This window comes from Giraffa tippelskirchi, chromosome 9, assembly GCF_054371585.1.
Source record: "Giraffa tippelskirchi isolate mGirTip1 chromosome 9, T2T-mGirTip1v1.2.pri, whole genome shotgun sequence".
NCBI classification, from domain to species: Eukaryota; Metazoa; Chordata; class Mammalia; order Artiodactyla; family Giraffidae; genus Giraffa; species Giraffa tippelskirchi.
The window spans coordinates 13,961,183-13,987,833 of NC_137283.1; the positions used below are offsets into that span (position 1 = coordinate 13,961,183).

The 26,651-nt window shown below is 47.1% G+C and overlaps 1 protein-coding gene across 6 annotated transcripts in view; it reads left to right on the forward strand.

The window, feature by feature from the left end:
• Positions 1–26,651, forward strand: part of TRAK1 (trafficking kinesin protein 1) — a 152,660-nt gene that overhangs the window by 114,360 nt on the left and 11,649 nt on the right. For 3 of the 6 annotated variants that reach the window (XM_081527644.1, XM_081527648.1, XM_081527646.1), the window contains 11 exons: positions 4,965–5,081; positions 7,788–7,888; positions 8,696–8,804; positions 10,637–10,715; positions 11,729–11,859; positions 12,742–12,816; positions 13,365–13,502; positions 15,942–16,018; positions 17,441–17,677; positions 18,918–19,234; positions 24,707–24,925. In XM_081527644.1, coding sequence (XP_081383770.1) covers positions 4,965–5,081; positions 7,788–7,888; positions 8,696–8,804; positions 10,637–10,715; positions 11,729–11,859; positions 12,742–12,816; positions 13,365–13,502; positions 15,942–16,018; positions 17,441–17,677; positions 18,918–19,234; positions 24,707–24,925 — 1,600 coding nt within the window. Of the gene's footprint in view, positions 1–4,964; positions 5,082–7,787; positions 7,889–8,695; positions 8,805–10,636; positions 10,716–11,728; positions 11,860–12,741; positions 12,817–13,364; positions 13,503–15,941; positions 16,019–17,440; positions 17,678–18,917; positions 19,235–24,706; positions 25,049–26,651 lie in introns of all 6 variants that reach the window. The other 3 variants (XM_081527645.1, XM_081527650.1, XM_081527647.1) reach the window with 2 other exon arrangements.

Genomic DNA, 26,651 nt, shown 5'->3' on the forward strand with positions numbered 1-26,651 from the left:
GGTTTTTACAGACTCCTTTCTGCTATGTCCATTTCCCCCAACAATGCCCTGTTTCTGAATCTGCTCCTCACCCCATACCCAGTTAGTCTTCTGAAGGTGGTCCTGTGTCTGTGCCTTTATTATTTTTTTCCCAAGGCTACTACCACGGCTCCTGGAGCCCTGGCATGAGATTTTGAGTTTTCTCCCTTTCCTCTCTGCAACTGCCACCCTCCCAAACCCTCTGTAATCACCTGGCCCACCCCCTAACCCGACACTCAGTACTCCTTGGCGTGGCATTCAAGGCCATCCACTTAACCACATTCCTAAATCAGCTTCTTACTCTTCCCTGGTACTTGCCTCCTGCTCTCCTACCTGTGACCTTTTGCACCATTTGGCCCCTCTGTCTCTTCCTGCCTCTGAATGTCATACTACAGGGCTCACTGGGGACCTCTGAAGCTGCCACACACCCCCAGCCACAGGTAGTCCCTGCCGCCACCAGCCCTGAGTTTGTAAGCCATCCTATTGTTGTTTGCTTTGTTCTTCCAACTGGGTTGGTTAGAAGTTTCTCCAAGGCGGGAACCCTGTTGGATGGTTTCCTTCTCCATTTTAATCTTGGAAATGACAGGCCTTTGGTAAAAGCCTGCCTCTGTGCTCATCCTTATTCATAACGGTAAACTTTGACTGAGAATTAGCTGTTGTCGTGCATCATCTCATTAATTCTATGCTAGTTCTCAGAAGTAGATGCCATCGCTGCCCTATCCTACAATGAAGGGACCTACTCTTGAGAGGACAGAAGATTCCCACATAGTACAGCTGTTTTCCAGCCTGGGCCCTTAACCACTGTGGCCCTGCTGCTTTTGGCTGTAGTTGTTTATTGCCCTATTTATTTAGTTCTGGAGAATATGGTTAGTTGATTGACAATGAGACATTTTTACTTTAAAAACATGAACTGTGTGACTTTTTTTTTTAATGGGATGCTGCTTCAGTGAGTGTCCAGGGCCCACGGTTCCTGGCTGCTGGTGAGTGTGAGCTGGCAGGGCTGGGTGAAGCTTTCACAGGGCCAGACCCATCTCTGCTTGGATGTTTGAGGATCGTGTTCAGAGGAGACTGGGACTCCAGCCCTGTATTTAGATTCTGGTCGTCAACATTTCACAGCTAATTTCCTAAATGAGTGTCACTGTATAAAATGTATGTTGTCATGTTTTTAAAATTTTTTTGGGGGTTGTTGAAAAGAATATTTGTGGGGCAGTTTCTTCAGGTGGCTCTTTGCTCTGCCCTCTTTGTTTTATTTTTAGCAGCTCCCCATGGCCATGGTCTGGGTGCATCTGTGTTTTATATACAACGCAGTTCCTCTCCTCCTGATAAGAATCATATCTGAGTTGCCGCCTTTCTTTGGAACTAGCCAGGGTTTCCTGGTTAAAGTCTGATTGTCCCAGTCACGTGACAGCTGTCCCATGCTGTACTCTTCCTGGCTTTGGTTCTGTTTCTTTTGGTTTTGCACACCTGCCACACAACAGGATCTGCACAGGATGCTGTGCACAGCCCTCAGCCAGCCCGAAGAGTTTGCTTCTCATTGAAGGGGAAGAGGATTCTGCGGCTTGCCCTGGCTTGCTGCTGCTTGGAATTTACCTTTGGGCAAAGCTGTCTCCTCCCCAGTTATGGAGAGGGTTATTCCGGGGGCCCCTTAGTCATGCTTTTCATCCTTAAATGGGTGAATGAGATGAGTCAGCTGCTCAGTGTGGGAGGCAGGCTGTTCTCCGTCTCCGGGGCCGTGCCAGGCATCTCGAGTGCTCATTGGTAAAAGGCGCCGAGACACAAGTCACAGTCCTTTAAATTTTCAGGAAAACTTTGATGTAGATAGGGAGTAGGGAGAGCCAGATTGAGCCCCTCCTGGCTGCCATCTCCTGGGGAATCAAAGAACCAGTTATTTTAATATCTTATTTCCAAGGGTCACAGTGTGTTATGATCCCATTTTTCTCACTGTAGTTTGCTCCAGTGGTAATTTCCTACCTGTTTTCCTGGTTCTGGAAGTAAATATTTATCACGTGTTGGCTGGTTGTAAGAAATGAGACTCTTTTCATTCCTGAAATTCTTAAAGAGAAGCCCAGCCAGCCTTTTGCCTGAGAAAAACCAGAGACCTTCTCATAACCTTTTTGTTTAAGGTTTTCATTTCATCTCTGAATATTTTTGTTGTGATTTCCTTTTTTTCCCCAGCAGAGCACTTTATTTATGTTACTATGAAGATTAGATTTGGGGTGTAGACAAGGTGAGAGTTGTCCCTTTAGTAGGGCAAGGAGGCATCGGGTCTGAGGTTTGGGGTGTATCAGCTTAGGGTGGGAAGGCTGGGAGGCTTTGTGGTTGAACCCACCCCCACTATTTCCTTCCCCTGCCTGCTCCCCATTCCTCTTGGGTTCTGGCTCCTGTGTGCCGTGGGAAGCCTTCAGCGTCCTTCATGTGCTCAGCAGTGCCTTGCTGAGCTTGTCTTTATCCATTATGATTTTGGCTTGATTTATTTGCACTGAAATCTGTGTATGAAATGTCTTTGTGCACAGGATCTTAGCAGCTTGGATGCGTGATGGCAACAACACAGAACAGTAGGCAGTGAGTCGAAGAGCATAAAACACCTGCTGGGTATTCAGTCTGAGGGCTTGTTCTAGTAGAGAGATTTAATAGCCTGGAGTGAGAGTTATGGAGACCATGCTTTTTGGACAGTGGGGCTACAGTTTTCACTGAGACGTAGCCAGCTGAAGGGCTTCCCAGGTGGCTCTGCAGTAAAGAATCCACCTGCCAAGCAGGAGACACAGATTCGATCCCTGGATCAGGAAGATTCTCTGGAGAAGGAAATGGGAACCCACTCCAGTATTCTTGCCTGGGAAATCTCATGGACAGAAGAGCCTGGCGTGCTGCAGTCCATGGGGTCGCAAAAGAGTCAGACGTGACTTGGCATCTAAACAACAGCAGCCAGTGGAAACCACCTCCACTAGTTGGTAATTTGGGGGCAGCCGCTGGAGAAGTGGGTTCCCTCACACAATCCCTGTGGGTCATTTCCTCCCGGTACCAGCTATGCACAACCGTTGCGTCTGAGAAATGATAAAGGGCCACTGAGATAGGGCCGCTGCTTTGATGTGGAAGCCAGTGCAGATGAATGCACAGAGAGGGGCGTCTCGGTTGGTTGGGCAAACTCACTGGTCCCCTTTGTTCCCTGGGAGGGCATGAGGGGGAGGCACAGATGGGGAAGGAGTTGGAAGAATTTATGGCTCACTTGACATGACCCCCAGCTGTCTTCTGGGACAGTAGTGGCAGCAGTTACAGGTTTCAGGACCATGGAAGACTTAGGGGAGAGAGAGACCATCGTTCGTGTAAGAGCTCCAGAGAGTTAAATCACTATTGGATCCAGTCTCCCCAAACTGTGCTTTGCTCATAATTCATCGAAACTCCCATGATGAGCAAAGGAAGGTGTGTTCCCATTCCATTGCATGCAATAATTTGGTGGGTATGAAAAAAGTTGGAGATAAAAGCTGCTTTTTGAAAAGTCTTACAACTCAATGAACCATAAAGCTGGAAGATTCTTTGAAAGGGTCGTTCAGCTAGTGTGCCCCTCCACCCAACCTCTTCTCCCAGACAAGGCAACCAGGCCCCAGGGATGTTCAACCAGAACCCAGACTCTCAAATTATAGGGTAGAACAGTTCACATGAAGCAGTTAAACTTTGGACGGGTACCTACTCTAAGAAATGCCTCTTAGGTTGTAGGTAAATACGTGACAAGTGACATTTAAACGTGAGATAATAACCTTCCTTCGTGGAATGCACCTTGGTATGTCAGTTCTGTGCTGTTGAATGTCGTTTAAAACAAAATGTCAGTTGCCATGACTAGAATGATTCTCAACCTACTGATGATTTATAATCTGTGTTTGGAAAGAATGGATCTAGGGGATCCTTGTTAAGTGTAAACCATAAGGTCACTTGGTTATCAGAAGCTAGGACTCCTCCCCAGCTTTCTTCTGCTCAAAACTGCATGTCCCTGGTCTTCTGCTTTTTTACACCAAATGAGCAGAATAATTAGCATAGACTTCTTAGAGGATTTCACTTTCTGGAGTTCTCCTCACCATGCCAACCTATAAGTGAGCAAGTGAACCTACACATCGTGGCCAGTGGTTTCATCAGCATGGATCAATAAATCTGCATTTTGTGATGGCATCCACCCCACTGTCTCCACTGTCAGGGGCCAGCTTTCCTCTCATAAACGCAGCTGTACCTTTATATGCCACTAAAGATTTTCCTCTGTGCATTGCTGTGCCCTAAATGTCAGCTGCTGAGCTAACAGAAAATTTTGTGTCTACAACAGTCTTTGTTTCTGAGGTAGGGTGATTTTATGCATTATTTCTCCATTCTTAGAGCTGTTTCTTTAAAAAAATAAAGTCTAAGTAACCATAAGTTAAAAAAAAAAATAACTGTATTCTATTTTAGAGACACTTTAAATATTTTTGTTGCATATGCAGTGAATCTAAGGAACTCAGTAAATTCCATCTTAACTGAAGTATGCCAAAGAGGCTGCCTTGGCTATTTTAGCACACTTGGAATTTCTGGATTCACTCATTCATCCCGTAAATAGTTCCCGAGTGTTTCCCTCTGCTGGGCACACATGAGACTGTAGCCCAGCCCTCAGGTAGGAAGACGGATTATCAGATGATTACACAAAGACCAAAAGCAGTTGCATGGAAAGGTTTTGGGAAGCACATTTTTTTCCTGCAGGAAGAGACTTGTTTTCATTAGATTGGAAGGTTCCCTTTCATTGTTTGGGGTCCGTGTCACTGAGTGAACTGCTTTTTGAACATGTATCAGAGGCCACTGCATGGATGGTGAATCAATAATCCATTGTTATTGCTAAACGCCCTTGTTTTCTTTCATTGGCACGGACATGGATATGGGCTCCTGCTGGATGCATGGGTTTTCTCAATCTCTGTTCTCGCTTATGCCTCTCACAGAAAGAGCGGGATCTAGAGTTGGCTGCTCGGATTGGCCAGTCGTTGTTGAAGAAGAACAAGACACTAACCGAGAGGAACGAGCTGCTGGAGGAGCAGGTGGAGCATATCAGGGAGGAGGTGAGGCGCTGGCGGCCTCTGGAGGAGCAGCCATCTGCAACGGCTTGGGTACCGTGGGTACAGCCAAAGAAAGTGATGATAGAACAGGGTCCTGTTGGGAAAAGCCCAGCCCAGACACAGAGGGCTGACTTTCTGCCACCTCTTCTGATCATTTGTCCCTTTTGACAATGAGGACGGGATGGCCCAAGCTGGCCCCACCCTCGTGTGGTCAGTAGGCCCACAGTATGGACCAGTCACAGTCCCCCCATCCTCCAAGAGTCCAGATCACCCTGTGGGCTGAAAAAGGCACTCAGAGCTTTGGCAAAAGCGCACACAGCCTCTTCCAGCAAGGAGTGGGGCTCCCTGAGCCGGGGTGGGTGTGGGTGGGTGGAGAAGGAACCGCCGCCAGCGGCCAGCCATGCTGCAGAGTGAGGCAGCGATGGCCCATTCATCAGTACAGTAGTATAATTTTGTGTTTGTAAAACAAAACCAAGAGTAGCCCATTGTTTTCATGGTAGAAACCCTACCATTTCAATGATACAAATCTCGGCTGGTGTCATCAGCCCCCATCACTGTGAACAATTTATGTGGAACTTGGGGGCTGAGGTCACAGCGGAGTAGCCCTGGTTTTCCAGCAGGGATGTGGTGTGGATGGAGCAGGGAGACTGCAAGGTCAGGTGGGGTTGCTGCAGCAAGAGTTAGAAACTTAGAACCAGGTCCCGCTTGGTAGCATCTTTGCCATCATCTTAACTGTCCTTTGAACAGGGCATTTGAACTGTGAGGACTCTGATTTGCTTTTCTTCTTCTCATTTCTTCTCCCTGATTTTCTATCAGAAACTTACTTAGCGGCAGGGGATGCCCTCATGCATGTCCCTAAGATGCACTGAGACCTATTCCTCATTAAAGCTATTCCCAGCTATTGTCTCGGTTTAACCACCATTTCAAATGATGAAATAGAGTAGCCACTAGGTAAGAAAAAGTTTTTTAAGGGTTTACTGTCATTTTTATTGATTTTTCTTCTTCCAGTTTTATTGAGATACAATTGACATGCAGCATTGTATAAAGACAGGTTTTAATCCTGGGTTTTCTTTAAAAGATAATGAGGTAGGTTATTTGCAGGGTAGGAATAGAGACGCAGACTTGGACAATGAACTTGCAGACACAGTAGGGGAAGCAGAGGGTGGCATGAACTGAGAGAATAGCCCTGAAACGTATACACTACCATGTGTAAACCAGAGGGCTAGTGATAAGCTGCTCTAAGCACAGGGAGCTTAGCTTGGTGCTCTGTGATGACCTATAGTGCTGGGGTGGGGAGTGGGGTGGAAGGAAGGCTCAGGAGGGAGGGGATATATGTCTACATATAGCTGATTCATGTTGTTGTACAGCAGAATCCAACACCACGTTGTAAAGCAATTATCCCCCAATAAAAAATTTCTTAAAAATGAAAAAAAGATGATGAGGTAGGATACTGATAAGCTGTAAGAAATAAAGTTAACCCTTGCTTTCCCGGCCTCCAGCCTCTTGATCTGAATCCCCCTTCTTCCATGTATGAGACAAGGTTAGCCCGCCCCCCTCCTTGGCCCCTTCTGAGCAGAGAGACATGCCATCAGGAACTGGGAAATGGTCACCCATTGCCCTCACGTGCTGTTTCTCCACGTTGCTGCCCTTGCTTGGGGCTTCCTCACCTTCCACAGAGTACATCCTGCCCTCTGAGGGTGGAAGTGCCTGTCTTTCCTTTGGGAAACCCTGGACTTTGAAAACTGATTTCCTTTGGCACATCATTAAATGATGTCTAGGTGTTGAAGCTGAAGCCTTTAAGTGCATAAAACTGGCTTTACCACAGAAGATAAAATATATTTACTGTGTTATGTAGGAAAAGTTGGAATGAACTATAGAACCCAAATCAAATTCAAAACAAGAAAGAATGAAAACAATTACAATTCTCATGCTAGTTGCCTATTCATCAGTGCCAAATAGTGAAAGGGCAGGTGAACAATTTTATGACCCAGGTTTGTTTACTTTAAACCTGAAGTATAAATAAGTGTGATTTGTAGATCCGTGCCTGCAGTAGTTGGTATGGCCAGTTCCTGATGGTTGCCTCTTTTATTCCTGTATCTGGAATTCCTATCTTGCAAGCATTGAGTGCAAAGCAAAATCTGGCCATGCTTGGCCAGAATTCCCCCAAGGGTGTAGCACTCACAACATGGGGCTGTGAGATTTTCTAGGTGGAAGAACAAGGGCCGACCAGCTTGCTGCCTACCTAGCTAGCTGCCCACCCAGAGCTGGCCTCGCCAGGTTCCTTATCTGAGGTGGGATTTGGTTTGGGCAGAAGTAAATGACTTCCTTCATTTGATAACATGGTCCACCTCTCTGGGTGTCTTCCCAGTTGTCATCTGTTTACTTGCAGAACCCATGTGCTGTCTCATCCCCCCACCCCCACCCCTCATTCTAGCACCTTCTCATCCCCTCTCACCTCTTCTCCATACCAAAGTAAAAACTACAAATTTAAGTGGAGGGGTTTTTGCCACAAAGTAATCGATCGTATGTTTCTTAAATAGGATCAGACTCAACCCTTTGTTTTCCTTGAAGAGCACAAAATCAATGACGTGCCTTCACTTTGAGTGAGGAATTTTAAAATATCGTCACTGGGCAGGAAGTGTTTAAGCATGAGTGGGGATGCCTTCTTGTTTGGAGAGTGTGTGATGGGCCTCAACTGGGTCTGTGCAGGTGTCACAGCTCCGGCATGAACTGTCCATGAAGGATGAGTTGCTTCAGTTCTACACCAGCGCCGCGGAGGAGAGTGAACCGGAATCCGTGTGCCCCACCCCGTAAGTCACCGAGGGCCTGTCTCTGGAGGCCGGAGCCCCGCTGGCTGTGGTCCATGACCTTGGTGTTGCCCACACAGGGTCACCTTCACTGGCAGCACAAGCTTGGCCTTCTCCAGGCCAAGCATCTGAGTGCCTCAGACAGATTGTTTTTTCCTTTTCTGCTGGGATTTTAGTTTTCCTCCTCTTGGGTCTTTCACAGCTCCGTTGTCAGTTTAGATTGCTTAGGCCTGGCTGCGAATGAGTAACAGGCTGGGCTCTGCTTTTGGAGGGGGTACGGGGGCCAGCAGTGCCGTGGGGGCTTCTTGGGGTCCTCTTCTCTGTCATCAGAGTCTCCTGTAAGGAACTTGAACACTAGAGCCCAATGACCTGAGTTCAGATCTTGGCTCTGGGGCTCAGTGCTGTGTGCTCATGGCCAAGTTACTTAACCTCTCTGTGCTTCTCATTGGTAAAATGGGGATAATACTAGTAACTTAGTCCTTAGGGCTGTGAGCACTCAAGGAGTTCATACATGTAGAGTACTTAAAATAGGTCCTGACAGATAGAAGGCATCCCAGAGTTGTGCAGGCTTGAAACAGAGTTGGTTCCCCAGAAATCTGAGGCAAAGTGGCAGCCAAGGGTTGGGATGCGGGACTGAAGTGATGTGAGCCTGTGCTGTTTTCCTGGGGGCGAGGGAGAGGCCTGATGGATCATTGTCACACCCACACCTCCTGAGATTTCCTTGAAAGCCCCCTCTTTGTGCTGCGGTGTGGATTGCCAGGTGGTGGGAGGAAGTGTCTCCCTCCCTAGGAAGTGGACTTTCTCCCCCAGGTTGAAAAGGAACGAGTCATCCTCCTCTGTCCAGAATTACTTCCATCTGGATTCTCTGCAGAAGAAGCTGAAGGACCTTGAAGAGGAGAACGTTGTACTTCGATCCGAGGTGAAGTGCAGTCCCTGCCCTGTCCCCTCTCTGCAAGGGTGGTGGCCCCGCGTGCTTATCTGGCGAGTACAGTGTGATTACAGCCCTGCCGTTCTCAAGAGTGACGGTCTGTGGAAGGGCCACCTGGCCCTGGGTCACGGCCACACCAAGTGCCCAGGGGGCGTGCCTCATTTATGAGCCAGGCAACACACACAATCCTGGTTGCGGCAGACGGATAGGTGAATTGTGCAGTGTGAGAATGGGTAAGAGTGGCAGACCCTCCTCCTTCGGGGTTAGGGCAAAAGCTTCTGGAAGGTGGGGCCTTGCTCTGGTGGTCTTCAGCTCGGATGTAGAAGCAACTTGGAGGCCTGGTGTGAGAGCCTTGTTCTCATGCTACTGCAGGTCAGATGTGCTCAAAGGAAACAGTACTTGGGAACTTGGAGACATATTTCTTAGACAACTAGCTTTAAAAGATTGAGCCAAAGCAACTTGGAAACTCATGCTTTTGAGTATTTGTGATTGGCTAGTCACTGTGATGGGTACTTTGCCTGCTTTCTTAAAAAAAAAAAGTCTTCATAACAAGGGTGGAAAATCTTGGGAAAACCAGGACCCAGGCTGCTAGGTATTTTGATTGCCTAAGATGTTGCAAATTAGTGAATAACAAAGCCAGGGTTTGTAAGTCTCTATGACTCCAAGCCCACATAATTTTCCTTTACCCACTGCCCCTACCCAGAAACACAGATGCATGCGGATTTAGTATTTTTTATTTAATTATCAGTGAGCTTTTGCTCTCCAGCCAGAGGTTTGGTTCAGCCCTGTTATCAGGCCCTTGGCTTGTCAAGTTTGAGCTGCAAGCTCACCTAAGCTGGCCCAGGGCTCCCCAAAATCCCTCCAATATGGCAGACCACCTGTCACCTTGAACTTGCCTCACTTGTTGCAAAGAGCCTCATGTCTGGGCTTAACGAGATGCTCTTACGCCTGAGAAAAGGGTCATGTCTCTTAGCCCTCACCTCTTCCAGCCCCTCATTTACTGATAAGAGATGTAAACCCAGAGCGATCAAGAGGGTTACCCAAGCTTTCACTGCCAGCCAGCAGCCGAGCCAAGACTCCAGTCCAGTTTTCCCCATTCTGAGTTCCAGCATCCCCTCTAAGTAAATGCTCTGGCCCCAGGCACATAGTGATCGGTCCCTCTGTCAGAGTTGTCACATAAAGCAAGCAGAGGGAATCTGATTCCAGCCATAGATTCTGACTCCTCCACCTAGCTTTCAGGACGGTGATGTCTCTGGGGCCAGGACCTGAGAGCTCAGAGATACCTCTCTACCTGGGGCATTTTCTTGGAGCCTTCAGATCTCTGTCTTCCCACTTTTTCACCCAGGAGCAAAGCCATCCAGAGTCCAAGTATAGCTCCTATGTCCCTGAAATTTAATGCTTTCATGTTGTATCTTGTTTTGGCTTCGCTGAAAACAGCAGGACAGATTCCCACTTGTGAACCTCAGAGGACCATACCTAGCACATAGCAAGTGTGATAATTGTTAACCCTTCTTATTGTGGGGCTTATGCTTAGAATGCCCACTGTAGGCAGGGATGTGTCACAGGCTCTATTTGGGTTACAAAGGGATCCGTGACTGTGAGCCGGGACAGACACACATGAATAGACGGGGCTCGCAGTTTTAGCAACTGCTTTGTGTGGTGCCCTCTAGTGGTTGGGATTGACTTTCTGTATCTGAGGGCGCAATGGGTGACAGCTGGGGAGATGCTGAAGGGCAGCATTCCAGACCCAGGTGAGCCCTTGCTGCATCACTTGGCCTGCCCAGCTGTGACTGTGGGGCCTCTGACCTGAGCCCTGTCCACAGGCCTGCCAGCTAAAGACGGAGACCATCACCTATGAAGAAAAAGAGCAGCAGCTGGTCAACGACTGTGTGAAGGAGCTGAGTATGGCCTGCCCCCTGCCACTCCTGCCCCCCCACCTTTTGCTTTTCCCATCGGCCATTGTTAAGACTGGATGGATTTGCATCACTTGATAGAATGTGGTCTTCCTGCCAGCCTGGGTTCATTAGCATTTTTTTTCCTGAACACTAGAGGCCTCCCCGATCTTGTGTGACACCCCTCACCCTCATTTACGACAAACTGGGTGGGAGGTTGTCAGCCATACATTCTCAGTCTCTCGCCAAAATGGCTATTTAATTTTCATTTTGGGTGCTCGCTTCGGCAGCACATATACTAATTTTCATTTTGGCTTTCTGCAGGAATATTGGTTATTAAATGGCTAAATTAGATCCAGCTTTAGAGTCCTGAACTGAAGGCATGGAAAAATAACTTTCTAGTCATTTGATGTGTGAACCTTGAGGCCAGAGTTCTCAGCTTTGCAAATATTATGTTCCTTTCCCCACCCTCTCCATGATAAGTTTACACATTAAGATCAGACAAAAGGGCAAACAGAATATTTTGAGTGTCAGCAAAATATCAGTGAAACACACCCTATGTTTAAATCTAGTAAAATGAGTTATGGCTCTGAATATGGGCTGAAAACGCCCAGGGGAATTGTGTTATGCATGCAATAGTTCCTTTCTAGAACAGAGTGCAGCAGGAGTTCCTGTCACTGGTGATGTGTTTGTATGGAACATGTGGAATCGGTCAGAGTCACTTTCTGTTTGGTGTGGTGGCTCCGGGCTGACCGCCAAAGCCTGCCTGATTTTTTCTGGGGAGGTGACTCTAGGCAGTGGGGTGAGGCTCCCATACTGACCATGGGAGCCACAGCTAGGGGTTGGTTCCTCCTCAGGACAGACCAAGCCCATTGAGGAAGATGGGGACTCTCCCTCCAAGCTCGTCATGTGCCCTCTCCACTTCTCCCCCTGTCTTGTAATAAGGACTTTTTTTTTTTCCTTGTACAAACCACAAAGAAACCATTGTCTCTGGTTCTTGTGATTGTTGTTTCTTGGTCAAAGGGGACGCCAACGTGCAGATTGCCAGCATCTCTGAAGAATTGGCCAAGAAGACAGAGGATGCTGCTCGGCAGCAGGAAGAGATCACACACCTCCTCTCCCAAATAGTTGATTTGCAGAAGAAGGCGAAAGCTGTAAGGCTTCTGTTTCTCTGACAGTTCTGAGATCGAGAAGGGAGCCATTTACCCTAAAGACAGCACCCTTTGGATTCATATTTTAGGAAATTGTGCTTTCCATTGAGAACTTTTGCTGAAGCTTAGCAGATTCAATAGCATAAAACTGGTTACCCTGAATTGGCAAGGAGATCATATTTATTACTATTTATTTTCCTAAGAAAAATCTGCAAATGAATAGAACACATCAAGACACGTAAAGGTGCTATAAATAGAGAGTTTGAGAATTTAAGGTATAAATCATCTAGATTAGCATTTCTCCTTACACAGGGCACCTGTATGTTCTGCACAGAACAATGTCCCCTTTCCATTTAAGATGAAGCAGCAAAAAACCAATTGTTTCCCACGTCAGGCCTTTGCTGGAAACCCAAGGTGAAAGACTTCCAGAAAGCAGCTGTAATTATGGAAGTTGTTGCTTAGTCGCTAAGTCATCTCTGACTCTTTGCGACCCCATGGATTGTAGCCCGCCAAGGCTCCTCTATCCAGGGGATTTCCCAGGCAAGAATACTGGAGTGGGTTGCCATTTCCTTCTCCAGGGGATCTTCCCGACCCAGCGATCGAATCCGCATTGCCTGCATTGGCAGGCCGATTCTTTACAGAATTCTTCCCAGAGCCACCAGGGAAGCCCAACTATGAATGTGGAGGTGGGCAATAGGGAATGAATACAGACGTAGGAAAGACGTTGCCTTCAAAACTAAAAGACAAAAGTTTACTCCAGTATAAGATAAAAGTCTCCTTGTGGATGTGTGATAGGATCATAATGGATCAGTTAATAAGAGGGAAAATGTTAGACTTTGCTAAGTGTCTTAAAAGAGAAGCTGACTTCCCTTTGCCACGTTCTAGTGTGCAGTGGAAAATGAAGAACTCGTCCAGCACCTGGGGGCTGCCAAGGATGCTCAGCGGCAGCTCACGGCCGAGGTGAGTGGCTCTCCCTCATTTCATAAGGCCCCCATCCCAGTTGGGGTGCATCAGCCTCCCTCTGACAGGCTGTGGGTCCCATCCTTCTTAACGACCATTTTGATAATGAATTGAATGTCATTCTTACTCCTAAGGCAGCTCCCAGTTCTGCTGACATTGGTCATGAGCACCTGGGAGGCTCGGCTGTTCACCAGCCTGGAGCCTGGCGTGCACGGGCTCCTGAGAAACATTCCAATAAGGGAGAGGACACCAAACATGGTGTACAGAGGAACCCCATTCAACGATGTGGCAGGAAACGAGGGAGTGATGATTCGCCCTGTCATTTGTTTTGTCTCAGTAGTCAGTCTTTTAGGAGATTTCTGAGTCTGCAAGCTTGCCCCAAGTTCTAGAAAACCTGTGCCTTGAGGACTGTTTGGCCTCAGGCCACAGGACAGCTGGTCCTGCTGGGGGGCCAGGACATCTGTTAGTGATCCTGGGTCTTCCGGGCTCGTGGGAGGTACCTGGTCTCACCATTCCAGCCCTCTCTGCTCTTTCCTGGTCTCCCGCAGCTACGCGAGCTGGAGGACAAGTACGCGGAGTGCATGGAGATGCTCCACGAGGCACAGGAGGAGCTCAAGAACCTGCGTAACAAGACCATGCCCAACACCACATCCCGGCGCTACCACTCACTGGGCCTGTTTCCCATGGTGAGTGCCCGCCTGGCCACCCGCCTCCCACCCTCAGCTAGCAGGCACTCCTGGGAGGAGGGCAGGTCTGGAGCTGAGTCTCTACAGCTGGCTGGCGTCTCCCTTTTACAGCTTGGATCTGGATCCAAATTGAGGGCTTGTGAGCCCAGCCGCTGGCTTCTTAACCACACAAGACAAGTTGGTTCTTTATTTTCCATCCCTCTGAATCTTTTTTACCCCTGCCCTTAGAAGATAAGTTTAGTAGGAACTGGATTTAGTAGGCACCTCAGATATTTGGAAGATGCTATTTCTACGTTATTGTTTCTGTAGAGTATGTGCTATTTGGGCCTCACAAGTACATTCCAGAATGCTTAAGTTGCCTTGTGGTTCTTCTGGTTCTTTGTATGCTTATTAACAATTCTCCCACTGGTTCTGGTATCTGTAATATGAAAAAATATTTCCCTTTGTGCTGTGTGCAGTATTTTTATATTTTTTATATTATTTCCCCACAATCTTATTTTTTTAGCTCTGGCCTGATCTATTTCATGTTTATACATTAGGAGAATGTGGTTGAGAAGAGGGCTTTCCAGGAGGCTGACCTCCCCCACTGTGGGGGGGCGGGGTTTGGGTGGCACAGGGTGGAGCCCCTCTGCTGGCCATTTCCCAGTAATATCTGGTTGGGGAACTTTCTCGTTTTATCTTCTTCTGTCAAACTAGGGCCCCTTGAAGGTGGGGACCCATGTCTTATTTGCTATTTCCTCCTTCCCTCTCTTTAATACTCTGCACCTGGCACAGTGCTTGGCATGTCGTAGAGTCACAGGTTCTCACTAGACATTAGATCTGGGTGGAATCAACAGACTGAAAAACCAACAACCAGGAAGTTTTCAGGCTGTTTCAATGGTTTGATGAAATACCAGTTCTCTCTGAGAAGAGAATAACTTTTGAGGAAAAGCCCCCTAAATGAGATAGACATGGAGGGCCGTATAAATATTTGTGAAATTTGGTCCCTTCTGAATTGGCCTTTACTCGGGGCTCTTATTCCTCCCTACCCTCCAACCCCATTGCTGACATTGTTACCCCGACCCCTTGCTGTCTGGCCCACTTTTCCTAAATCATAGTCTCCTTTTCTCCTTTGATTTCATGTATGAAGTCAGGCTGGAACTCTCTCTCGGCCTGACTGAAATCTAAGGAAAACCAAAAAGAAAGACACAACACCAACAGTCAACTTTCCCAGGAGCACATCGGTGATTCAATGATCCCAATGAAGGCAGCAAAGGACATTCTGTCCCCCGAATCCACTGATCTCGAGCTCACTATGCTCAGCTCACAGACGACCCATGTAGCTTTGTATATCCCCTGCTTCGCTTTCCCTTCTTCCCGGCTTCTCATCTCCTGGGGCCATCTTGTGTTGTGCATTCCTGGGATTCACCCTCCTGCGTTCCCTGCTCTCAAGGACAGACGTATTTTAAAACTAAACCACGCCATAAGAAAAGCTGAATTGAAGGTCTACATGAATTTCTTTTTGAGAGATTGAGTCTCAGCTTTTATTATTTGCTGAGTTGGAGCTTTTGTTTGCCTTTTCCTGCTGTTGGCAGAGCTCAGTTTTTGAAGATGGCTATTTATAAAGTGCATTATGCATGAAAGGTATTTAAGGCAATCTAAAGCTTGCATCATGCCCATGCCTCTGGAGCAGAACACTCAGATCTGCTTCCCTTGCTCCCAGCCCCTTCTAACTGCTGAATAAAACAGTGAGTAGCAGTTTTTCTCAAGTATGTTCCCAATTCTCCCACCTTATGGCAATAGTTCTTAATCTGGGATCTACAGACAGGATTCAGGGGGTCCATGAACTTCAGAGGAAGGTTTTATCTTTTATGTTTATTAATCCCTAGTTGCACTTGGTGTTTCCTTCCCTCGTCAAGGTAGGTCACAAACCACAGCAGCTGCGGTAACAACCACAGCAGCACAGTCATCTCTGGGACTTTGTCATCCATCGAAATCACAGGTCTTATCATAATAGCACTTGTCAGTTGCCACAGATGTCCCAAAATACCACCTGTGCTAATCTCCGCTCACAGTGACAGTTGTTACCAGTTACTCTATCACACTTGCTGTGATTAACATTTTAGTAATTAACTCGATATATCTGGCTTCCTCTTTAATCCTAATTATGTCATTCATTTAAAAACATCATTCTGATGCTTCATCGCCTAATCCATAGCATCCAGCACTCCCCTCCTTGCCTCCACCCTCAGACCTTACCTCCCACTAGCTTGTCTTTTTTTTTTTTTCTCCTTCATCTCCTGAATCTGGTGCTCACCTGCTCTCGTCTCCCTTCCCCTGGAGCACCTGGCTGCTGTCTCTTCTCTGGCCACCCCTGCAGGGGCCACACACTCATATTATCTTCTAGAGACAGAGCAACTTGAATTGCTCACTTGCTGTGTGTCTCCCGGCTTTTCCCAGGACTCCTTGGCGGCGGAGATTGAGGGAACCATGCGCAAGGAGCTGCAGCTGGAAGAGTCAGAGTCTCCAGACATCGCGTAAGGCCTTGGTTCTCAGCTCCCAGGGGCTGTGGGGTGGGCACCAAAGTGCACTGTGGTCCTTCCACAGACGATCCAGAATAAGGGAAATTAGAGCACGAAGCCGACAACAACATCCTCCTTCCAACTGGCTCTTCTGGTTGGGTTTTAAATACATATTATGAACTTGTGGAAAGTTGGGGAAGGACAGATGTATTTCCCATCTCTTGTCACACAAGCTTTGTCTTGACACCCCCACTCACTTTTATCTTTCTTTTTGCTGGAAAACATTACTTTAAAATATTTTTAACATCTGTTAAGGAAAGAAAAAATGGGATGCAGTATGAGATACAGAAAAGGGCTTCCCAGATGGCTCAGTGGTAGAGAATTCACCTGCCAATGCAGGAGACGCAGGAAACTCGGATTCGATCCCTGGGTCAGGAAGATCCCTTGGAGAAGGGAATGACAACCCACTCATGTTCTTGCCTGGAAAATCCCATGGACAGAGGAGTCTGGTGGGTTACAGTCCATGGGGTCACAGAGTCGGACATGACTGAGCATACATACATGCATGTGTGAGGTACAGAGGGCTCTTTGGGAAGGTGTGAACAAGGCTTCCATTTCCTTTCTGCATACATTTAGGGGTGTCAGCCTTGATCATCTCTCCTGCTAACTTGCGGCCTTGCAGTTGACCTGCTTAGAGGTGTAAGAAACCTGGAGATTGATTTAATCAAGTTTTCTCTGTATCCAAACGCCATAGAGAGAACTTGGAACCCTGGAAGCGACCAGTGTCCCTAAACCTCAGTGCATGTGTGAAGCCGATTGCAACCCAGAAAGAAGCAGCCATTACAGAAACACACCTACCATTTTCTCCTTAAAAGGGAACAAATGAACATCAGTGCGACTCTGCTCTTAGAGATGTTTCCAGGGGGGTAAAAAAAGAGACTCATCTAGTGCTTATCATCTCATTATAGACGTTTAAGACTAACTTAAAGTCTTACTTTTTTAAAAAATATGAATGGTTGACAAAGACTCATTGTATAAAAATATTTTGAGCCCTGATATGCGCTAAGCAGTAAACACTGCCCTCCTGAAGTTTGCATTCTAGAGACTGTCAAGAAGAAAACTAGGTGGGAGACAAAAGTTAATATTAAATATCTTTGTAGGTCAAGCTTAAGGGAAGTAGGAAGCAGAATCACTCTTGCTAGCATCACCTTTAGGACACAACCATGTAGTGGAGCCTTGGATTCTGTGGGCATTGAATCTCTTGAATTCCAACCAACACCCTAAGAAACATATGGAAGGTACAGGGTGGTGGGTTGCTTGGAGGTCACAGTGGACCTGCTGCCTATTGGGTCCTCAGTAAATAGTGTTGGGAGGGTTGAACTCCAGGGTCATTCCTGCATCTGCTTAGTCTTGGATGATGTTGTGCATTCTCCCCAGTCACCAGAAACGAGTCTTTGAGACCGTGAGAAACATCAACCAGGTTGTCAAGCAGAGGTCTCTGACCCCGTCTCCCATGAACATCCCTGGCTCCAACCAGTCCTCAGCCATGAACTCCCTCCTGTCCAGCTGCGTCAGCACCCCCCGGTCCAGCTTCTACGGCAGCGACGTCAGCAACGTGGTCCTGGACAACAAGACCAACAGCATCATCCTGGAAGCAGAGTCAGCCGAGCTGGGGTGAGCCAGCCGGGGACTTTTATCTTTGTTTGGGGGATAGGTAGGGGGTGAGTGAACACAGGTCCAGTCATCAGAAGAGGGAGGCCTGAAAAGTGTAGACCTTTCAGTTCTCAAATTTGTTGTGCCAACTGGCTGAGCTAATGCTTATCTTGATGTTAACCAGTTTAAAGGGGTGTAACAGGACACACCAGAAGTCAGCTTTTCTGTAAAACATTGGAGGGGAGGATAAATGAATGTTTTTTTCTGTTAATCTCTATCTGTTAGGCATTTATTTCATGAACCCCTTTGTAGCTTGGATTCTGAAAGGCTGAGGAGGACTCAGGCTCTGTCTCACGACCAGAATCTGGTTTGCTTCATAAAGTGGGGTGCAGTGTGCCTGGCAAGGGCCCACCACACTCTGCATGCCTGGGGTGGGTCCTCCTTGGCAGTGGTCTCTCTCTCTCCTCCTGAAGCCCTGCCGGAGCCCCCACCCCCACTCCCACCCTCATTGTCCATCCTTTTCCTATGACTTAACAAAACTGGTTTTTCTGACCGATGAATCAGATAGTTGGAAAATGCTTGATCAGAATTCCGAGGGGTTTTTGGACTTATTTATTATTATTTTTCTTACTGTAGTATAGTTGCAGAACAATGTTATGTAAGTTATAGGTGTACGACATAGTGATTCACAATTGTAAAGGTTATAATCCATTAATAGTTATTATAAAATATTGGCTATATTCCCCGTGTTGTATAATATATCCTTGTAGCTTATTTATTTTATACGAAGTACTTTGTACCTCTTAATCCCCTGCCCCTATATCGCCCCCTCCCCACTGATAACCACTAGCTTGGATCAGAACTCTCTTAGAGCTCTCAGCTCCCTAAATTCAATAGGAAAAAGGCGCATCCCTGGAGCCAACTGTCCTGTTGGAGACCAGGAATTGAAGAAGGTTTCTTCCCAAGGTGTCATGACGGAGATGTTTGTAGGGGCTGGGTTTATTATGTAGTGTTTGCAAGTTTTCCTTGCACCTTAGTGCCCCCTCCTTACCTCCCTGAGGAAGGAAAAACCAACAGAGGGAATTGTTCTTCTGGACAGGCATTTGTTTCCCCGTTTAGGGCTACATTTAGCCGCTTGCCTTGGTTTCCTTAGAAGTTCCAGCTGCCACCCGGAAACTACAAGTAAGGACAGTGCTGTCCAGCGCCCCCTGCTGGCTGCTCCGCGCTCACACCCCCCCCCCCCCGTTTCCCCTCCTTCTAGAAACGAGGAGCGGAGTAAGAAGCCTGGTACGCCGGGCACCCCGGGCTCCCACGACCTGGAGACGGCGCTGCGGCGGCTGTCCCTCCGCCGGGAGAACTACCTCTCGGAGAGGAAGTTCTTCGAGGAGGAGCAGGAGCGGAAGCTCAGGGAGCTGGCGGAGAAGGGCGAGCTACTCAGCGGCTCCCTGACGCCCACCGAGAGCATCATGTCCCTGGGCACGCACTCGCGCTTCTCCGAGTTCACCGGTTTCTCCGGCATGTCGTTCAGCAGCCGCTCCTACCTGCCCGAGAAGCTTCAGATCGTCAAGCCGCTGGAAGGTGATCACAAGGGGCCTCGGCCCCTCTCTGCCCTCCTCAGCGACTCCCTGTGGTCCCTGATCCACCACCGGAAAGCGGGCAACCTCTGTAACGCCTACTCCTTTTTCTTCCGCGATAGCCACCCCCGTTGCTGGTTTGAGTTCCTCTGAATGCCCAGGCCTCCACCTCTCCCGGTGCAGGTTTGGAAATGCACACACAGGCAGCCCAGACTAACCTCCATCAACTAAGCCAAAGAAAAGAAAACGTGTTTGGCGTTGGTTTCCTAATTCTCTTGCATTCAGAATCTTTGAAATACAAATGTTTAAGGCAGAGGCGCTCCTGACCTCCTCAGGAGTTAATTAGGTCATGTCAGAGGGCTCGGAGGAGTGTAGAGAATTGATGCTTTGACTTTTCAGAAAATTTGGTGTCAGGGAGGGGGTGCAAAGCAAAAGCTGTTTTAAGTTGCTTATTCAGTAACCATGAGAAAGCAGTTTCCTGTTTGTTGACTCACATGTTCTGCTTTGATCTTCAAATGAAAAGGGTGTGGCTTTCTTCAGATGCAGTGTGTTCTGAGCAAGACTTCTAGACCTCCACAGTTTGGGGGCTGGGAAGGGGGTGGCTGTGGAGGAGAGTGAGCTCTGTACCTCCTCAAGCCTACCCTTTCCAGGGGCCATTCAGGTTTTAGTATCAGGAGCACCCTAGATGATTAAACTCATGGAAACACTTTTCTGCTTTCAGCATTATAAAGTATGTTCCCTTTACTTATCACTGCCCTGCTAAGAACCATCAGGTGTTTGTAATATTCATTTTTTCTCCCTCCTTTAGTTTGAAAACCCGTGCGAGTTTGAGAAGATATTTTAATTCTATGTTATATATCTAGTAGAAAGCCAAATCAGAATTTCTGTAAAAGCAGTATTTCTCAACTTCTTTAAGAACCCATTTTAGACATTAATTCCTAATCTATCCCCTCAGAAAATTTAATGTGATAGATATACTGTTTATGTATTATATGTGTATCTGTGCCTAAAAAGAATACAGTTATTCACCCCAAAAGAACCAGTTTTAAGCCCTGGAGTGGGGGCTGGAGTATCACCTCTGTTAGGATGCATGCTATAAGATGAGCTTGTACTTGTTAAAGATCCAGGAAATGCTGGCTCCCATATTCTGAAAAGGAAGGAAGAGGGTGGGCAAACATTCTTTTTCATGATTACTTCTAAATTGTATAACCTAGGTCCTTCTTAGGTTTCAGAAGAGGGATAGCTCATCCTTTTTTTAATTTATTCCGTTGTAAGCTTGGTGATTGTTTTCTGATTCACTATTATGTCTGTTTTTCTTTCAATAAAATTTTTCATTTCTGCAATTTTACTTTTTGCCTTTCTTTTCTTTTTTCTCCTTTGTCTCTCAAAGGTCATTGGAATTTATCATCTCTATCTTGTCTGCTTTCTACATTTTACTTTGTGTTTCACTGCTCATCTAAGGATATGTTTTTGACTCATTTTCCAAGCATATTTTAGAAGAGATTTTTTTTAAAGAAATTATCTTGACCAAGTCATCTTTTTCTCTTTCAATCTTGTAACATAGATAGCAGTATTTCTGTGATAAATTAATCGAATAAGAGGAAATCCCATTAGATTTGCAAGATAAATTTCATCTATAGACCTCTGCTCACCAGGAACCTGTATCGCTACCATTAAAAAGCCATATCTTGTCAATATGGGCTGTAAGGTATTCTCATGATAGAGTCTATCCCTCTGGCTCCATTTTGACTTCTTAACTGTTTCAAATACAATCAACTTTTTTTCTTCCTCTGCAATTACCTTTTTGTGTTACTGTGTTTAATTTGATATGGTGGAGTGCTGACATGGAAGTATGCCTGATGCTGGGTTCATTATAGCTCTAACTGTGGTGCTGGCTAAGTTACTTCACCTTTTTGAGCCCTGTTTCCCTTATTGTAAAATAGGGCTCACATCTGCCACACAAGACTGTGGCAAGGAATAAACGTGATGTGTTTTGTATTACGCCTATTAGTTATTTATTAACTTGTAGGCTCCTCGAACTTGTCCCTGTTCCGGTAACTCAGGTGAAAAGGCTAGCCTCACCAGTGTTGAGACCTAGACCAGCATTCTGCTGGTGCCATGTTCTTACATCCTTTTTCATTGGACCACCAAGAAGCTGATAGGATTCCTGTGTGTTCTCCAGTGACCCAGGTAAATGTACCTGGGGTGAGGCCCCTTGAGACTGTTGGCTAGGATCATAGCAGATAGCCAATCTGTGTCTTCCATCTGTTTTCCTTACCTATTTAATTAATCTTGCTATCTGCTCAGTGGTGTCAGCCAAAATAGATGGGCTAGGTATTTTGTCTCTTCACCTTACCTTACACGTTTTAAGTAGGTGAAGAACAAGCAAAACATTCAAACTAGAAAGAGATATATCTGCATTAAAAAGATGAGTTGGGCAGTATTTTTTCCCTCTATTTTCTCTTCCTTTCTAATTATAACCAGATAGTATTTCCAAATAAACAAGTTAATATGTAATTAGGGAAAAGCACACACTTCCAAGCTGTCCATTATCCAGCAAGTTTAGTTCTAACTGTTAAGCCTCAGGTGCCCTGCTGACATAAATGGATTGAGTTTTCTTCTCCTTTGGTGACATGAAAACCCTTTAGTAAAACAGTGGGGTGTGGAGAGAAAGCAAACAGAAGGAAAAGGGTAATAACTATAATTATGTTTTTGCCCTATCCACACCCTGCTCCATAGGCCTTCATCTTGGTACCAACTGGAAACACAACATTTCCTCTCTTTGCCTGCCTGACCCCAGCGTCATTCACATGTGGGCGGGAGAAAGTGATGGTAATGGGAGGTGGGGTAAAAAGCCAAGTATTATGCATCTTTCAGCATAATCTCTCCATTGTAGTCTCACTAGATTTCCGTGCTCTGCCTTTTCAGGGAATGCAAATAACTCGGTGTACTTTGTAGGCTATTCAGCTCCAAAAAGCAACTCTCTGTAGCCTCATTTGTGTCTTGGACTCATGCATGGGGTGGGGAAAATGGGGCAGCCTGTTGAACAGATGGAAGATGGAGGCCCACGGGACTCTTTTCTGGGCCTAGACCTCCAGCCCCACTGAGTTCTTTCCTGGTGCGTTGTAAATGTCTAGAACCCCCTTCAGAAGGATGGGGAGACCTGGCACTTCCTTGACACAGTTCTTCACTTTCCAGTGTGTTTGCTTTGCCTTTAGTCCCCTTCCAAAGGTAGAGGTGACATGCCCACATTGCACCTGGGGATTTTTCATCTTCCTTCTGAGCCCTGGTTGTGCTGCCCCAAGCTGGGTATCAAAATTCCTTGTTTAAAATTTCTCCCCAGTACAATTTTGTTACCAGGAATGTGGATGTGTGAATAGTGAACACAAACAGTGGGCCCATTTTGGATTACTATGCATGGAGGTCCCCAGGAGTGGCAGGAGAAACCCCAGTGGCTGGAAACCCGATTGCATCTCCTGGCAGGCCCTGGACACCCATGAGGAAGTTCCACTGCCCACTCTGTATTCCTCCCGATTCTCACTGAGCCCAGGTTCCTGGCTGGAATGCGGATGGCCTTGCTTGTTGTCAGACCTGTGGTTTGGGGAGGGAAGGGGGGTGAGTTTATGGAAAGAACTAGGCCTTTAGCACTGAACACCGGCTATGCTACAACTAACTCAGTGACTTTGGAAGTTAGGTAACTTCAGTGAACCTCTGTCTGTGAAAGTATGGGTCATAATACTTAACCATGACGGGTGGTTTTGAGGAATGAGTCAAGGTGATACATATAAAACAAGCTGCCCTGCTGACATGTCTCTGTACAGGGTAGCTTTTAAAAAATAGCGCCACGGAACCTCATGAACAGGTTTGTTTCATTATATACACCTTTGGTCTTTTTTCTTTTCTTTTTGCATTTAGAATATTTTCTATTTTTATTCAATAGATTCCAGTTAAGTAGGTTGCTATTGTACTTGTGACACTTAATGCCGGGATAAACTCCAAAGTGTGTATGACTCTTTTCTGTTTTAAGTGGATTTGAAATTGCCCATTTACAAAACCCTTTCAAGACTCCTTGGCTAAGACTATCCGATGAGAAATTATTTTGCAGCAGTGGCCACTGGGCACAGCAGAGGGTTGGGGAGCTCAGTTACATTCCTGGACCACTTCCTGGCCCCACTGCCTGCCTGCCTTTCCCTTCTCTTTTATCTTGACTCTTGAGCTGCTGGCTCCTGGCCTCCCTAGTCCCCCTTTCTGATGTTCCCCAGGGCAGCCTGGAGGGATCACTGCCCTCCTCCCAGAGGATGCCCTCAGGAAGCCAGCAGTGATAGTCTGAGAGGTTATTTGTGCAGGAAGGCTCTTGCATTTTCATGCTTGAGAACCACTTTCAAAGTCTCTCTGTTGAGTTTGGCATGTTTTCAGTGTGGCCAGCTTCTTCATCTGTGGAATGGTGATAGAATGCCCAGCGTCACGGGCTGGGCATCCCCAATACCAGAGCCGTGTGAGGGGTAATAATGTCCTAAGGGGAAAAGAGTTGCTCTGGCAGATGGGTTGGGCAGAATCCTGCCACAGAGCAACACGCTAAAGGATCTGAGATGTTGTTCCTCAGTACATACACTTCTTAGCCCAGGCTTCCTCAGACGGCTTGGTCTTGGAATACCTCTCTCTTTGAGTACCCGGTACACCCTCAAGGTCCTCAGGGACGCACTCTGGTGTTATTACAGACCTTACACCGTGTCATGTGAGTCCTGGGGTCTGGTGTCATTGAGGAGATCAGCTCTTCTGCATCAGACCTCTGGATGGACTTGCATGTTCTTAAATCACGTCTCTTTAAGCCGATTCCCACTCCCCAAACCTGCAGCCTGTCAAGGTTGCTGGCAGCATACAGAAAACTTAGGTAAAGGAGGTGGCGGCCGTGCCCACCACTTATCCGTGGGCTATGTTCATTGCTTTTTGCTTTTCTCTTATTGTGGGTGCCTAGAATTGCTTTGACATCATCTTCTTCTGTTTCTGCTGTCTTCCCTGTTCCCAGCCTTGGGTACTTGGCATAGAATCCACACATATCCACCCCCGCCCCCCACCCCTCTTTCTGTGCTTGTCATGCTTATTTTTCCCTCTTCTGTTTCTAAGTGATTCTGTGTTGGATTTGGGGGTTGACATCAGTTGCTTAAAATAAAGAGTTTGTCACCCAACATCCTTGACACGTAGTATGACGTTCATTTTACTTTGTTAAAAAAAAATGGATTTTTGCCCTTAGATTGGTGCTCCTTCTGGGCATGGAAGGGTGTTAGCGCCTGACACGCAGCAGGAGGGGTGCAAGGCAACTCCGTGGGTGTCCCTCCCAGAGTCCACCTGCAGCACCCAGGGCCCCCTGGGCTCGCACTCCGCGCTGGAGGGTGGTGAAGAGCCATCAGCTTAGACTCCCGTCCTAACCCTCTCTTTTCCCTGTCACCCCCTTCCCCCTGCCCTTTCTCCTTGCAAGGTTCTGCCACCCTTCACCACTGGCAGCAGTTGGCCCAGCCTCACCTCGGGGGTATTCTGGACCCCCGGCCTGGTGTGGTCACCAAGGGCTTCAGGACGCTGGATGTTGACCTGGACGAAGTCTACTGCCTTAACGACTTTGAAGAAGACGACACAGGTGACCACATTTCCCTCCCGGGCCTAGCTACCTCCACGCCAGTTCAGCACCCAGAGACCTCAGGTGAGAGGTCCCGAGCACGTGTGACTGTCTCAGGCAGCAGAAGTTACCCGAGCCGGCCTCAGGCTTCCCCAGAGGAGATGCAGGAGCCGCCAGCGGCCGAGGAGGAGGAGGAGGAGGGGTCTGGTGAGGGCACCGCCATCAGTCCTGTAAACCTGGCACCTCTACCGGACGCAGAGTTCCGGGCCATTCTCACTTCCGTTCTGAGCACCATCCGTAGTGGCTCTCTGTCTGTAGCTTCTGCTCGTCTGTGTGGGTGATGATGAAAGCATTCTCATCGTGGGGTTCCGTTTTTCAATAGAGTCTGATGCCTCCTTTTGTAACAAATGGGTGTGGCTCCTTGCCCATCTTGGAGGTGCATGGCCCAGCAGGCTCTTTAAGGGGAGCAGGAAAGGCTGCTAAAAAGAAGTGGATTATTGCCCCATCATCCCCCCCCAATCCCGAGCATCAGCTCCCCATTTCTGTTCTGGGTTGCTTCCCAGTCTAAGGGGCAGCTTCTCGAGTCCCCTGATGACCTCCAAACTGAGCTGAGCTGGGCAATTTTAAGGGAAATTTTGAGTGCTGGAATGTTCAGAAGGTTAATGAGAGAATCTGTTACCTGCATGATACATTAAAATTGGAAGAAGCCCAGAAAGTGTTCAGGATTTCAGACAGCACTTCAGAGATCAGCCCGTTCATTTCCTAACTGTAGTGAAGGTATGTGTGTTTTCGTTCCAGCTTATACATGTGTTCAAAGTGGATTTTTTAAAAGTGCTTTAGCAATTCTCCTTAATCTAGCGAACCCTAAGAGGATGTCAGTAACCTTTTTTAGAGAGAGAACTCTAGATGAATCTGGAAAAGAGCCCTGCCTGATCTCTGTGTTCTCCCCGCCCACTCCCCCCCCAACAATATTAAAGTTATGACCATGAGTTTGCAGAATTACACATCCTAGGGGTCACTGGGATGCAAAATTTTGTGCTCGGGGCCCTGGGATCACAGGATCACATGGGTTACTATTTACCCAGACTTCCTGGACCTCCTCATTGCTTGGGCTGAGGGGGAGAGACCCAGATAAAGAAGAATTAACCCAATGTCATCATCCTAATGACATTTCCAGGTCACCAGGTTTGAGAAGAGCACATTCATCTTTGTGACTGACAATTTTCATTCATGGAAGGTACAACACTCTGCATATAGTACAGAGCAGGTGAGAGCTGAGGTTCATGGTGGTATCTCCCATCCTCTGTGTAACTTCACACACCTGTGGCCAAGGGACTGTTTTAAAAATTTTTTTTCCTTTGACATAAACTTTAGGTATCATCAAGTAAAAAAGATTGTTTAACACCTAGGTTTATTTTTATTTTTTAGCCATTAAGTTACCAGATTCAGTTTGCAAGGGAATGAAAATGCTTATTATTTAGGATCTTCTGACAAAGAGGAAACCAGCTTAGGTATTGTTACCTCCTTTTGTCATCAGCATCGGTGCCCTTCTGGAAGGCAGACAGTGGTGCAGGAGACACTGTGTCTGCTGATTTTGTGACTGAAGCAGCAGGCATTGTGTCGAGTGTGGTGAGCCCTCCCTGCAGCCTGGCAGGTGAAATAGAAGTGAATGCTGTCAGTTTAAAGAAGCACCATTAGGTTCATCTTTGAAAAATTGTAGAGAAGGAATAAAGCCTATCAAGTCAGCTAAGAATACCCCTCTGAGGACAGCGAGGGCAAGGGGACCAGGTGTGAGGAGCTAAGTCCTGAC